At 34.5% G+C, this 15408-nt stretch overlaps 2 protein-coding genes across 2 annotated transcripts; one reads left to right on the top strand and one right to left on the bottom strand.

Annotated features, from left to right (window-relative positions):
- Positions 1–1355: 1355 nt before the first annotated feature.
- On the top strand, positions 1356–2126 carry LOC113759758 (coiled-coil domain-containing protein 124-like). The gene has a single exon (XM_027302333.1). It carries the CDS (start codon positions 1356–1358, stop codon positions 2124–2126), a length of 771 nt encoding a protein of 256 aa, XP_027158134.1.
- Positions 2127–4287: 2161 nt separating this feature from the next.
- On the bottom strand, positions 4288–6349 carry LOC113759757. Its single transcript, XM_027302332.1, has 5 exons — positions 5598–6349; positions 5205–5482; positions 5010–5128; positions 4606–4903; positions 4288–4484 (listed from the first exon to the last, which is right to left on the bottom strand). The coding sequence occupies exons 1-5, from the start codon at positions 6347–6349 to the stop codon at positions 4288–4290; spliced, it is 1644 nt and encodes a 547-aa protein (XP_027158133.1).
- Positions 6350–15408: the final 9059 nt, after the last annotated feature.

The raw sequence follows: 15408 nt of genomic DNA, 5'->3' as shown, positions 1-15408 counted from the left end.
CTTAAACTTGCATTTTTCTTTTTGCCAGAAGCATTAATTGATCTGCTCATGCCAGCTAGCATAGAAACACACACTTTCACAATAATTGTACTTCTGATAATCAACCATTTCTTCATTCTATTCCCTCAATCCTATTAAAAGTGTCATGTTTTTTATTTTAAAATGTCCCAAGATGTTTGTCAATCTTATCGAAGTCAAAATTATTTTGATCTCATTTTTCAATGTTATTCCCAATTTTATCTATATTTCATACTAAATTCAAAATTGAAATTTGAATTTTTCAGGGTAACATTGAAAACAAATATACTAACATCACCATCAAGCCACTATTTTTAAAAAGTTGAAATCTCGAAATACGATAAATAATTTGGAACGGAGAAAGTATATTAAGTTTTAAAAAATTTGTACACTCGAGTCCTGTTCAACCTTTTTCAGCCATTAGACAAAGCCCACTCGAAAAAAGTTCTTTCTTTTTGTGGTATAATATGTACCAAAATTTCTACAAAAAGTACCATCTCCTGAAGGGTAGAGGTTCCTCCGTTATACTATTATTTATTATATTCTTGTTAAACTATTTATCTAATTGATATGTGTCCCATGCAATAACGGATAAAAATTCAAATTTTAAAATATTTCTCTTGGTGGAACACTTTGTTACTTTAAAAAACTATGTAACACAATACGACTTGGAAATGTGCAAGAAAAGACCCAAAACCCTCCTACGCTTCAGTTACATTATTTTCATAATTTTTAGTCGTCATAAATCGGTGCAATTGATAGATTCATGGAATCACTCAATTGAATGCAAATCCATAATATGAAGGCCAATGGCTCAAAAAGAAAAAAGAAAAAAGAACAATGATGATCTGCTTTCTTTTCTCATTTTGTTTTCTCCAATCTAGGAATTTACTTAGCTCCAATCTAGTAGACTTGGTTCCGGACTTGGTTTCTGGACTCCAATAATATAGGAGACTGTATTTTGCCTAAGCCACATTTGACAAAGTATTATTTGGGCCCTTTTCAGCCCAATAGACTGACCGCCAAATTTGAATCAATTTCCATATCTGACATCTGATAACCAAGACAGTAAGGCTCACAGTTTCCTTTTCCACTGTTTCTCCGAGTCCTTAACCGCTTCGGATTCAAACTTTATAGAAATTGGAAATCACAACGCTTTATATATATCATTGCTAATCGCAGAACCCTAAACATACGATCTAAAGATTGGAAGAATTCCTTTATCAAACAAAGAATAAAGTTCAAGAAAATCCGCAGATTGCAGAAATTCTTCAATCAAGCAAAGAAGGAAAGTTCAAGAGATAAATTCAAAGATGAAGAGAGACGCAGAAGGATCTATGTCCAAGAAGAAGTCAGCAAACGCCAAAGCTGAAGCGGCCAAGGCTCGAAAGAGCGCAGCAGAAGCCAACAAGGAAAAGCTCAAGGCTCTCGAAAAAGAAGACCAGGAATGGCGTGAAGCCGAGGGTTCCAAGTCCCGGGCGGCCCAGAAGCGGGAGGCGGCTGCCCAGAAGCAAGTAGAAGCCGCAGCTCGAAAAGCTGAGACTCGTAGATTAGCCCAGTTGGAGGATAACTCGCTTGAGAATTCGCTGAAGAAGCCTGCTCAGAAGAAGGTGACCCAATCAGAGCTGCGGTTAAAGAAGGAGGAGCAGTTTGCTACGGTTCAGCGGAAAGCAGAGGAGGAGAAGCTGAAGCGAAGCCGGGTTACAGTGAAGAATGAGTATGAGAAGATGATTCTGGTTTTGAACACGAATCGGGAGCATGATGATTCGGTTCTTGAAGCAAGTACAGTTGATGATGCCATTGCACAGTTAACGACTTTGAAGGAGGATAATCTGCCGGTTGTGATCAAGAATAAGCAGCATCTTGAGAGGAAAAGTAAGGTCTGTGCTGAACAGGGGAAGAAGAGAAATTCGATTTTGGGGCTGGGAATAGATGATGAAGAAAGATCTCTGTTGAAGGGTGTTCGGCGAATCAATTTGGATAGATCGAGTCTGGATTACTATGAAGATTACTCCACTGAGGATGGGCAGGAATTTGAAGAAGAAGAAGATTTCTATGAAGACGATGAATATCAAGAGTATGAGGAAAAATATTACAATAAATATTAAACATTAATTTAGAATTTAATTTTGTTAATTGCCATTTAAATTTGATTCTTGTCAAAGAAACATAGCAAGAAATATTTGATTTGATTCGTGTTGAATTCTCCTTTTATTGATGCCAATTGCTGATTCGCGTTGAGAGTTGACAAGTGTTCTTTTCTCAAAATGGAATTTTGGAGGCAAATCTCCAAATTCCCTTTTCAAATCAACGGAGAAGCCTGAAATTTGCTTCAACAGGAACAAGTATATGCACATCTAGTTGTTGGCTCTGCGTAGTTGTTGCACTGCACCAAAAAAGAAAAACACATAGTTAACCTTTCATCCCTTGCATCAATCTATATGTAAAAGCAAGAATGGGGTAGTTTCAATTGATGCAATTGTTGTATTTTTTCATGATTTGATATACATTCATATAATTTTGTTATATTTCTTGACGTACGACAAAAGTCATATAAGTGTATTTTATCATACAAGTGTATTTCTTGATAGTGAATTTCATGTCAAGAAATACACTTGTATGATTTTTGTCGTACGTCTAGAAATATAACAAAATTATGTTAATGTATCACATAATAAAAAAAGTACAACAACCATATGAACAACATCTAAGGTTAACAGTACTTGCTCCAAACTCTATAAATTATCTTTATCTTTTTCTGCTTCTACTGATTGATTTACCAGTCTATTTATTTTTCTTTCTCTTTTTTTTTTTAATTTACTTTTCATGTTGAAATCTTGGTGGCAACAACCAATTACTTAGCGATTATGCACCTCATATATACACACACATATCGTAGTGACTCTCTATAGTTGTTGTCAATACACCTACGAAATCGACCTTTCATCACTTGCATCAATCCATATGATCAAAACTATCCTTTCTCTGCTTTTCTTTTTTCTTTTGATTGTCTATTTGTTTGTCCTTGTTATCTTTCTTTTCACCTTGTAATGATTCCGTGTTATGCACGGTTAAAAGGAACAATTTATGCTCACGAATATTAACCTCTCAAGAAAATTACTTCCGCCAGCAATGGGTTCACACAATTTTTAAGCAGAAATAATATGCTTGAAGTTACAAAAAGGGCCTGGACAAACTATAGATTTTACTAAAGATAGGCCATCTGAATTCTAAACTATGGAACATAAAGAAATATTCCCTCCGTTCCATTGAAAGTGTCATACTTTTCATTTTGGAATGTTTCAAAATAATTATCATGTTAGAAAAGTCAAAACACTTTTTATTTTTTTTCTCCAATATAACCCTTCTTTCTAATCATATACATGTTGTCATTCAAATTTAAATTTTGAATTTGTGAGGATAACATTGAAAAGAAAAACACAAAAATCACAATCAAATCACAATCAAATCACTATTTTTAAATTTCCAAACATGACTAAATAAATAGGACGGAGGAAGTAGTAAAATACAGGAATGGGAAGCATGCTAACCCCATCAAACAGTTACTAGAGTAATAGCATAGCTTCAAATTTCAATATTAATAAATCTTTTATATTGTAGTCCCATCACCACAGCGAGATGAATGATGTTTGGCTATTGGCTCTGGCCAAGGTTTGTAAAATCGGGATCCCACGTCGGATCGATTTTAGTTTTACAGAATCGGATCGTAGGATCGTAAGATCCTACCAAAAACTCCTAAATTTACTAAATTAATGAATTTGAAATTCATATATCATTTTGTACATCCTAAAAGATATCAAATAAATAAGTTACTCATAAATATATAGTATTTTTTACTTACTATCTGACAAGTAATAAAGAAGAGAATGTAAACCTGTTATCTGTCATGATTTCAAATCTTAAAATCAAATGCTTCACAGTTTACACAATCATAATTTCAAATATAAAATAATCATCAACCTTCACAAATACTAAAAAGCAAAACATCCAAAAAGATTTTCAAGATCAAAATTAACTACTAGAATGTCATCTGTCATGTTTAAACAAACATGAAAAAATAAAAAATAAAATAGCAACAATTCATCATTTTCAAGTATCATAATAATTCAGAAATACATTAATTTATAACCAATCATTTTCATCGTTTGAATCAAATTCATTATTCCCATAATCCATATTATCAAAATCATTATTTTCCCAATCATCTTCACCATCCCAATTCTCTTGGAATTCATCTTCGGCATTATCTTAATCACCATCCAAATTAGTATCATCCAAATCATTAGTTCCCATTTGAAGATCAGTTTCGGGAACCATATCAAGATAATCATCATCTTGGCGGTCGAATTCAGTTGAAGGCCCATCATCCTCATCAATAACATGAATCTCTTTCATTTTATTAACTTGTCTTCGACGGACATGGGTTTGACGATCTTCATGATCATCTAAATAAACAAACAATAATAATGAAAGTTACCAAAAACAAGAGAACTTGAAAAATAAAACTATAAAAACAAAAAAAAGGATAAACTTTATACTTAAATTGGAAGAAAGAAAGAAACTTACAAACTCTCTGCACATTTCTTGTAAGTATTTCAATTTCATCATCTTCATTTCCCTCTTCATCTGAAGTGTCACATTTGGGATTGTCATCTAGAACTCGTAACCAGCTATTTTCTTTTGGAAGAGTTGGATTTTCTCTCTCTGTCACCCATTCATCATCTGAAGGCAAATTCTCAAAAGGAATTTCTTCAATAACACGTTGCCTTTGCCTTTGTCTCTCTCTCAACTTCAAGTTGTACATCACAAACACAAGATCATTCATTCTTTTTTGAGCCAAACGGTTTCTTCTCTTAGAATGTACCTATTGAAATTGAAAGAACTTATACAGTTATACTACGAACTTAAATTCAAATGCTAAACAAAAATTATACTAAATGAGATATTATATTAAATGAAAATATTATTACCAATTCAAATGCGCTCCAATTTCGCTCACATCCAGAAGAACTACAAGTTAAACTGAGAATTCGAATGGCAAAATTTTTCAACTCTGGACACTCATCGCCATAAGATTCCCACCAATCAGCTGTAGGAAATTAAAATAAATAACAAATTAGTAAAGGTTTTAAAAATAAAAACACAAAGTTCAAATAGTAACTAACCAGGAGATTTCTTGTTTCTTGTTAGTACAGCATTTTCATGACCAAATAATCCATTTGCATGTCGAAAGTCATCTAATTGCAAATCAATCTTCACCCTTTCACCAGATTCGGGAACCATCTTAGCAATGCAATCATAAAGGCCACGTTTTATATTTGCATCCGACTGAAAATCTGGACTATATTGAAATTGAGGATTCAAATAATAACCCGCGGCATGTAAAGGATGACTCAATTGATCTTCCCATCTTTTATCAATGATAGCAAATGCCGATTCATATCTAGCATATAAACATGAGTTTGGTTAAAAAAATAACTAAAAAAATTCATTCTACTATCCAACACAGAAATTATAAATGAACTCATAATTAATATGACAATTTATTTAAAATTTACCTCTTTCGAATATTGTTCACATTTTGTTTGATTTCTTCTTTTGCCTGATCAATAGCTTTATAGAGAAAGCCCATGGCTGGTTTTTCATCAGAATCAACCATCCTCAATACTTTGATAAGAGGCGAAGCTATCTTTAAACATAACTCCACATTTGGCCAAAATTGTTGATTATCAAAAATGATGCTCTCAATTTTTTTCCCCTTGTTTCTCCTAGCATACATGCTTGTTTTCTTTTTATCCGAACAGAAAAAGTTAAACAAATTCCCTTTCAGCTCGCTAAGACGTCTCATGGTCAAGTATGAAGTAGCAAAACGAGTAACTCCAGGTCTAATCAACTCCTTGCCATTAGTGAACTGTTTCATCCAATTAATAACTGTACCCCATGAATAAATATATGTAACCACTGATTTCGCTTTTTGTATAGTAACTTTGTGGAGAGAATCAAACTTTTGAAAATCTTCTAACATTAGATCAATACAATGAGCAGCACAAGGGGTCCAAAACAATCTTTTTCTCTTTTCCATCAATATTTTTCCAGCTGCCTTATAATTAGAAGCATTATCGGTGATGACCTGCACAACATTATCCTCTCCAATTTTTTCCACAATACCATCTAACAATTCAAATAATTTTTGAGCTGTTTTTGAAATATCAGTGGTATCTACCGAAGATAAGAACACAGTACCAGCTGGACTATTCACAAGAAAATTGTTCATTGTTCTCTTTCTCTGATCAGACCATCCATCGGACATAATAGTATAGCCAATTTTTTTTCCACTCTTTTTTGTACATATTGAGCAAATTCAATGTCTCTTGCACCTCTTTTTTCAAAAAGGTCACTCTCATTTCATGGTATGAAGGTGGTTTAAATCCTTTTCCATATTCTCCCAATTTCCTAATCATTAAAGGAAACAATGGGCTATTTACAGCATTAAATGGAATGGCACTTGTATAGAACCACCTAGCCATTATTTGACAAACTTCATCTCTATCTTGTTTCTTCCATTTCTCATTTATGGTTGTTTGTCTCACATTCAACCCCCCAGATTTTCTCACAACAAAGTTGTCCATAGAACATTTTTTAGCCTGCTGCTTAACTTCACCTTCTTCTTCTTTTAAATCATACATGGTACTAACCCTTTGTTTTTTTTCCTTGATTCCTCAGAACTTGCACTTAGTAAATCAAACATTTGGGTTCTAACATCTTCAGGAACGCTAGGACATGGTTCAACATTTGTATGTGTACAAGCTAAATGATGCTTAAGCCTATACACACCACCAGCTCGAGTAATTCCACAGTATTTACACTGAACTTGTTTTTTATTAGAATCAATTTCAATTCCATGATCCCACCCGGGATCCAATCGAGCACCCGGTGCATTTTTTCTACTTTGTTTCTTTGAAGCGGATGAAGACATTTAAGCACTGCCAAATATATTAGAATATTCATAAAAAACCAAGAAATTCAGACCAGACCAGCACTTGATAAAAGAAAATAAAGCTAGCATTCAAAAAATAAGCCAGACCAGACCAGCACAAGAAATTCAGTCTTATTACCAATGATTTTTGCAAGGCCGAGTGCAAATCCAATGAAAACATAGGTAAAGGACATAACAGCAGCAACAATAGAAGTTTAGAAATTAATGCTTGAACAGCAAACATTTGTATTTGTGTGAATTTTTCTGGAAAATAAAACTTTGCTATGCGTCCTACCAGAAAAGGGAATTCTTTTATGTGTCCTTAGTGATCCTTCATACCCTGTACTGATGTCTAGATCAGTACAGAGTTCTTATAGTACATGAAGCATCTTTGGGATCACAACTTAATATAGCTTAGTCAAAGGAATAACCTGGACTAGAGTAGAACAGAAAAACAATCCTGTGAAAACAGATTATTAAGGAGTCATGTAACAGAAAGAAAAATTATCAACTGACATGTTTTACTGTAAAGATAACAGTTGAAAAATCAACTGTCCAACTGCTGCAAAATGCATGACAAAATGGGAAGATTTAAACGATGTTATATTAAATAATTTTATGAGTTCTCATTAATTCATTATTACAAAATAATAATACTCCTAACTTTGATTTCTTCAACAAGTTCAATGGGAAGATTTATGTGGTAGCAGAGTCTCGATTATCAGAGCTTCCTATGGAGAAGGCAAAAAAAAGTGTACCTAATGGACCCGTTAATGATTCTGAGAGCACAAATCCTAAGACAAAGTGCTGGTGCTTCAGAACCGTCAATAATTTTCAAGCAAGAAAACCAAAATTTCACAAATCCTAATGGACCCGTCAATAATTCCCTTCAACTTCAACTCAATTCAATCAAAAGCAATATATGTTCAAATACCAAGAAAACCAAATACAAATCACAACTTTATCAATCACTATCTCCCCAAGTATCAATTTTCAAGCAAGAAAATAACCACACTCACATATGACTTTAATTGAAGTGCTGGTGCTTGAGCTTCAGTGTGGTGGCAGGCTGGCAGCACGAAAATTGGAGAAGAACGGGTGCTGGAGCTTCAAGCTTTGAAGCTTGAAACGGCCAAAATCCAGCGGCAACAGAGGATTTCGTAGCTTGATATTCTTACCGAAGCAATGGCTGCTGGAGCTTGAAGCTTTAAAGCTTGAAGCCTTGAAGCTGTCGGCTGTAGCTTGTGGGTTCTTGGTAGAAGCCGCAACAATTTGTCTTGTTAGTACTTGGTCTTGGTAAGAGCTGTAGCCGAAGCTTGAGATGGTTTGATGGTTTAAATTAGGGATTTGATTTGGGCAGCGGAGAGGAGAAGAGAAATGACAAAGGTCTGCTTGAGGAGAAGATGAAGAAGACCGAAGCTTTTTGACGGAACCTTTTGACTTTGAGGCAAAATTTGTTAAAACATTGCAACTAAGGCCTGCAATTTCTTGATAAACTACAAGCCTACTCCAAATGTTGATTTTTACTTGCAAAATGAACCTTGTATTTCACAAATTAGCCTTTTTTTGTGGGATCGAAGTAGGATCGTAGGATCGTACGATCCTATGCGATCCTACCGATCCTACCTTGATCCTACGTAGATTCAAGGAGTTTGCGATTCTAAGTGCGATCCGGATCGATTTTGCCTTTCCAGATCGTAGGATCGTACGATCCTACGATCCGGATCGCAATTTTAACAACCATGGCTCTGGCATGACCAAAAAGTATCCTTCGACTTCCCTTTGTATTCCAGCGTCAAATCTTGAAAACAGCAGATACCCTTGACACGAATATCTACCTATAATAGGATCAAAACTGTGTAGAAATCCCATGCGATTGGCGCTATGCAAAACTCTCTCTCTCTATCTCTCTCTCAATAGTTATGCAAAACTTATCGGTGTATCTAATTAGATTTAGCTCACAATTTAAATACAAAGGAATGCAATATAGCAGTTTTATGACAAAAAAAGTCTCCATTTGGCTACAAAAGGCTTCGAATCCTCTATCCCCAAAGTAGTCACTGTCCCCTTTGTCCCTTATTTGTACAACTGCCATGTGTTTCTAATATTTTGTTAACCCAAACTCAAATAAATCGATAACAATCGGTTTACAAGTTTACTCAAAATCAATTAAAACAGATAATTTGAAACTTTTTTTATTTTCTTTTTAACAAAAAAGAGTCTTGTTGATTTGGGGTAAAAAATAAAGAAGAATTTTAGTTGATTTCTATGTTTATGATCAACAAGACTCTTTTTTGTTAAAAAGAAAATAAAAAAAGTTTTGAGTTATCTATTTTAATTGATTTTGAATAAATTTGTAAACCGATTATTATCAATTTATTTGAGTTTGAATTAACAAAGACTAGAAACACATGACAGCCGTGGGACAGAGGATTCGAGCATAAGCCAAACGAAATTGAACAAAGATTGTTTTTGGTGGTTGAGTGATATTTTGGAATAAAATAAAGTATGGTGACCAAAACAAGGGATTCTAAATAGTTTAGTACATTTTGGGATACACACACATTTAGTTGTCTTTCTATATTGTTGTCAATACACCTGCGCAATTGACCTTTCTTCCCTTTTATCAATCCATATGGTAAAAATTTGTCTGTCCTTTTTTTACGGTGTTGTAATTCCTTGTTGTGCATATGGTCAAAAGGATAATTTTTTTTTAGGAATGCTAAACTCTCAAAATAATTACTACCACCAACAATGGCTTCACACAAAAATTTTAAGGAGCAATAATGAGCTTGAAGTTACAAGAAGGGGCTGGATAAAATGATTGACCAACATTCAATCTGAAGCATGGGGCACAAAGAAATAGTAAGGTACAGGGATGGCAAGCATTCTAACCACATCAAAAACTGCTGCAGTAACGTCATAGGTTCAATAATGATGGATACTTTATACTGCAGTCCCATCTCCACAAGGAAATGCATGGTGTTTGGCTTATTGACTCTGGGATGACAGAAAACACATTCTTCTGCATCCATTTGTATTCCTGCATGTATAACTTTGACACCAATCTTTACCTCTAGAGCGAATGCCCTAAGACATCACCAAACTATTAACTTTGATGGCCTTTTGTGGCTTAACATTTTCTTTAGCCATACTTGTCACTTATCACTTAAAAATTATGATTTCCTTGTCATTCCGTCCAATTTAGTACTTAAAGTAGACAGAAATTTGTGCATGTGACATCTACGGGCATTTTCATAGAGTAAAAATTTCTCACAAATTTTTTAGGGACAATTTGAAAAGGAAAATATATGTTTTGAGGGATCAAAATAGTTACATCACATAATTAAAGACTTCTACTAAATTACACATAAGTCCCTAACCTATATCTAATTTTCAAAACAAAGGCCCTTCACCTTTCACTCATCAACAAGAGATCCAAACCCACCAGAATGAACTGTTTCTGCTCAAAAAAGGAGTCAAATTTGATTCAATGTAAATATATTCAACTCGTCTCTTCTATATGCGGAGAACCTACATGAAGCCATCAGAAAAGATTGATTTTTTTTTTTACAACAGTCATTTATATTTGGGGGTTAATTACATTTATCTTCCTTGAGATTTAATCAAATTACAGATAAAACCTTGAGGTTTACTCATATTACAGTCATCCCCTTCCTACTGACAGTGTTTAAGTCCAACTAGCATATGCGACATACTGTCAAAAATACAATTTTTGAAAAGACTAAACAAAAAAACCTGTATGCAAGGCTTTCTTTAGTATCTAAAAGAAAGAATTACTGCTACAAAAAAGCATAGATGAATACATGTATGAACCGACTAAACAGGAAAAAATTTAAAGAAAATTAAACCAAAGAATTAAAAGTGAACTTTTTAGGGGGAAAAAAATTAGAAGTGACAAACAGAAGTACATACCCTGTTGATTGAAAAGCATGGGAAACAACACTTGTTACCTAAAATTGAACGAAAAAAATCCAGAACTTTGTAAAACTCACCGTCCCGATTACAGAGAGAATCTCTGATATTCCCACTTTTCCTCAAGAACTCACCCTCAAAGCCCCAAAGCTATCCAAAAACCTCCACCCTTAATGGTAGATTGTATTCTAATCCAACTCTAACTAACCTATCTGTATAAGATCCCCTTCTCTTATATATCTCCCTCCTAATTACAATCACTTTCTCATATTTTCCATCCTTAATCTTCTGTTCAGAAACAAGAAAAGAAAAAAGCACTCACATTACTCAATGGCATCTTCGTCCCAATTTATGAGGCAGTAGGGCTCTAGAAGTCCCTAACAAGATATTATTTGCAATACCCATGAATTTGGGCTTTTGGTATGATAACAATTGTGATTGACGAGGTTCATATCCGTGTTCTAAATTTTATACCTAATTCCCTTATTCATTACAAGAGTATAGGTCGCAGTTTGCAATATTGAGGAGTTAGGATCAATCTCAAGAGAATTACTAGCAATTACTAAATTTTATACCTAATTCCCTTGTTGACTATAAGTGTATAGGTCGGAATTTGCAATATTGAGGAGTTATGATCAATCTCATGAGAATCACTGCCAATTACTAAGGCTTTGAACTCACTTGATTATCTAAGCTAACAAAGATATTAACTAAAGTAACACAACAACAATACTACAATAGGCAAAGGAAATTTAACTCAACTAAACACCAGTGTTTTAGGGTATAGAATCCACTCAATAAATCTAACTATGAAAAGAATGGTCAATTAGTGCTAATGCTCTTGCCTTGTTAAAGATACATTTCACTCAAGCTATTGAAACTGGTTTTTGCCAATAAACCAAGTATAGCCAACACTCTAATCTACCTACGTTTGTGGTGAAATCACAAGTGATGACTTAATCAAGCACAAGAAATATCAAAATCATCCACCTACGTGTACAGCTACTTTCGTGTGTTTACTATTTAGGCTCCACCTATTCCTTTTCCAACATTGTCATCTATTTTCATAGATTAACAACAACTAACATGGCTTGCAAATGGTGATCAAACTTTAACAAGTATTAGATCAAAATTAGGTGAACTAGCGAATACAAGAAATAATAACAATCAACAACAATCAAATCACAAATGGCTTCATCTACCGCTGCAATAAGAAGATTTAGCTAGACATAATAGATAGAATAATGAAGTTCAAATCTTAATGTAACTAAACAAGATTCCAATAATAAAGAGAGCAGGGATGAAGAAAGTGCTCATTCAAATGAAGAAACAAGATTTCCAAGTTTCATCATCTTCATTGCCATAAAAATGTTGAATTACACCAAGAGTTCTTCAAGTTTCTCCAAGGAAATTAAACTAGAACTAAACTAAGCTAGAGATAACTTCTTGTCCAAGGAGCTTCTAAGTAATCCACAATATGTTTCTTCTTGCCAAAGAGTCAAAAAGACATGCTCCTAGAGCCCCTCAACACCTCTAAAAATTGTTCCTCCTTGTCATGTCAAGCAGCAAGGTGAAAAGAGCAAGTTATGGAAGTTGCATATATATGCTCAGCCACAAAAAAATCTAGTTGACCATCTATGGATGGATTGCACTTCCAGCTTGACTAGATTGCTTGCCCTATTTTTGAGTAAAGTCTGTGTCGCCAATCTGATCGAGTGATTTAGTCCAGCTCATTTCAATTCATGGCTGGATTACTTGAAGTTGAGGTTTAGTTCAATTTGAATCTGGCTAATGTATCTAGTTGAACTAGCTTCAATCCATAGCTGGATTGTTCTCCCATGTTTCTTGCTCAAATTGATCAACATTCTGCCTTGAATTCAATTGAAGTATCTAGCTTTCTTCCTATCCAATCCATGTACGGATTCAATCAGTCCAAGTAATCCATGCCCAAATTCTCCTGGCTTCATTTGCCAACTTTTGACTTGGTTCCTCATGTTGCGCCTTAACTCCAATAATACTTGTGGTCACTTGAGCATTTCAAATTCCATTCAAACACATTGGAAACTTTGATTTAACTCCAAATTGAGACTCGCTCATCCAACCCTACAAAATCATCACAATTTATTGTCGACTCAATGAACAATTTCAAGGCAGCATAAGCTCTAAAGACACTAATACTTCACAATTTGACTAAAAAATAACATGAAACATCCACAAAAATAATCACAAAATTAACCCTTATCTGTGATTTACATTTTTTTTGTCTTCTTGGTCAAATATGAAATTACCAATTGTGATTATATTTTCTATTGGCCTAAGTAAGTTTGAATCTAAAAGTGTTTTTTTTTGAATTTGAATTTGAGGTGGTATATGAGGGGATAGAGGAGTAGGAAGGTAGTGGGAGCTTGATGCCATGTGCTAGTACTTTAGCTTATTGGGTGACCTTTTGCTGGTTTTCAATGAGGAGAGAAGGGGAAGGGGAAGGATTAAAGGTTAGGGGTAGGGGTAATTTGGGTGTTTATAGAAAAGTTCATATTGACATCATTAGGGTTTTAACAATCAACGGTTAACCAGTAATGACAGGGGTGTATATGTTACAGATGTATGATAATGAGGGACCTTTTTATAATATTTGCAAAACTCAAGGTTTTGTTTGTGATTTGGCTAAATCTCAAGGGAGGTAAATGTAATTAACTCTATATTTAGAGATACAGAATTTCATAATCATAGTTTTGGGATAAAAACTAAAAAGAGATAAACTGGACCAGTAGGAACTATTTCAATTAAAGTGAAATCTTAAAAAAAGACAATGAAAGTGTGAGAACCCGTAAAATGCAATTTTCTAGGTTTTCGCATTTTTCATGACTTGTTTTCTGCACTTTCTGTATCCGGAACATTTTCTAGATAATTTTTACTGAAGTAAATAGTAGTTTTTAGATGATTTTTCTAGTATCGAATAGTATTTTGAGAAATTAAGAGCGTATACTGGGACTTTTGAGGAAGACACGCACAACTAGTTGTGAGAAGTTCGGAAAAAAATTCGGACACAATAAGGTTAAGTTTCGGATACTTGGTTGAAATTTATCGGGTGTAAGGGAGCATAAGTAGAGGTTGAGATGTGTTGATGTGAGAGGACTTAAGGATAGAGATGTTTTTAAAAGGAAAGTGACAAGTGTCACCTTAAGAAGTGGTTTGTAACTTATGAGCAACTATTTCACTTTTTTGACTTATTTGACCAATTGATTAATATCCAAAATTACCTACAAAAATCACCATTTCTTACCTCCATTGTGGCCGGCCCAACGCTTTGAGAGCAAGGAAGAAAGAAAAACTCCTTCATAAGTTGTGGCATCCATTACTAGTGGCAAATCATCCAAAGGCAATCAACTATAGACTTGTTTCTACTCCATAAAATCTCTTACTTTAGTGTAGTAAGTGGTTTGGTGAAGTGTTTTGGGAAGCTAAGGTGACAAACATCTCTTCCTCTCTTGTTTACTAGGTGAGTGGTGATTGAACTTTCTCCTTCACTTAATGAAGCTTAATTAGTGCCTAGTGGTAGTTAAAGTGATGAATTTTGTGGTTTACTTCTTGGTTTTGGATGAATTGATGAAGTTTCAATTTATTGATGAATTTTCTGGTTTAATATGAATGTGATGTTGTGGCTATCCTTGATGATGGGAACTGATTTTTAATGACTCTAGGAGGTGGAAAAAGTGGAAGATTGCAATTAATTTCTGTTTTGGAAGAAATCTGGAAAATTAGGGTTCTTGGTTCTTCATTCGTCCGAAATTTTTGGTCCTAGATAGAGGCCGAATTGGCCTTACCTCAAAACATGAAAGTTGTAGGGAATGACATTTTAGAGGTGCCTACAAAATTTCAGGTCAATCGGAGTAGTGTAGAGTGATAAAAGTCGAAATTACTATTGCTGTTCTGGTTTACCCGAAATTGGGATTTGCGACAGTAATTGGTTGTTTTGGCTGGAATTTCTTCCGAATTGGTTGTTGAGACCTTCTTATGAAATTTATCCCTGTTTCTTAGCTTTCAACTGGTTTTGGAATTTCTGGATTTGGACTTGTAGAGCCTGAGTTATGATGTTTCCGCTAGAATGCGTTTTGGTGAATCTGTTTTACGTTGTTGATGAAGTATCTTGCATTTTTGACCTGTTTGCTCTCAAAACTGGGTTGAGTGACCTTCTGTGATGTTGTAGCCCTGTCTTTTAGCTTCGAAATGGTGGGTCTTTCACCCTCATCTGATAATCGTGGTGCATTTGGTGCTATTACCGCAAAGTAAAGTCAAAACCTATTTTTTTCAGGGCCAAAGTTAATTGCATGTCCGAAATTTCTGATTTTCTTTAATGTTTGTATATGTTTATGGAACCCTATTGGGGTCATACTTGGCATTGGTTTATGACTCGTTATCGAGTCTCCTTGTACTTGTTTGCATGTTTTAGGGCTTGC

The sequence above is a fragment of the Coffea eugenioides genome, chromosome 2, assembly GCF_003713205.1.
Source record: "Coffea eugenioides isolate CCC68of chromosome 2, Ceug_1.0, whole genome shotgun sequence".
NCBI lineage: Eukaryota > Viridiplantae > Streptophyta > Magnoliopsida > Gentianales > Rubiaceae > Coffea > Coffea eugenioides.
This window is presented reverse-complemented; position numbering and strand designations above follow the sequence as displayed.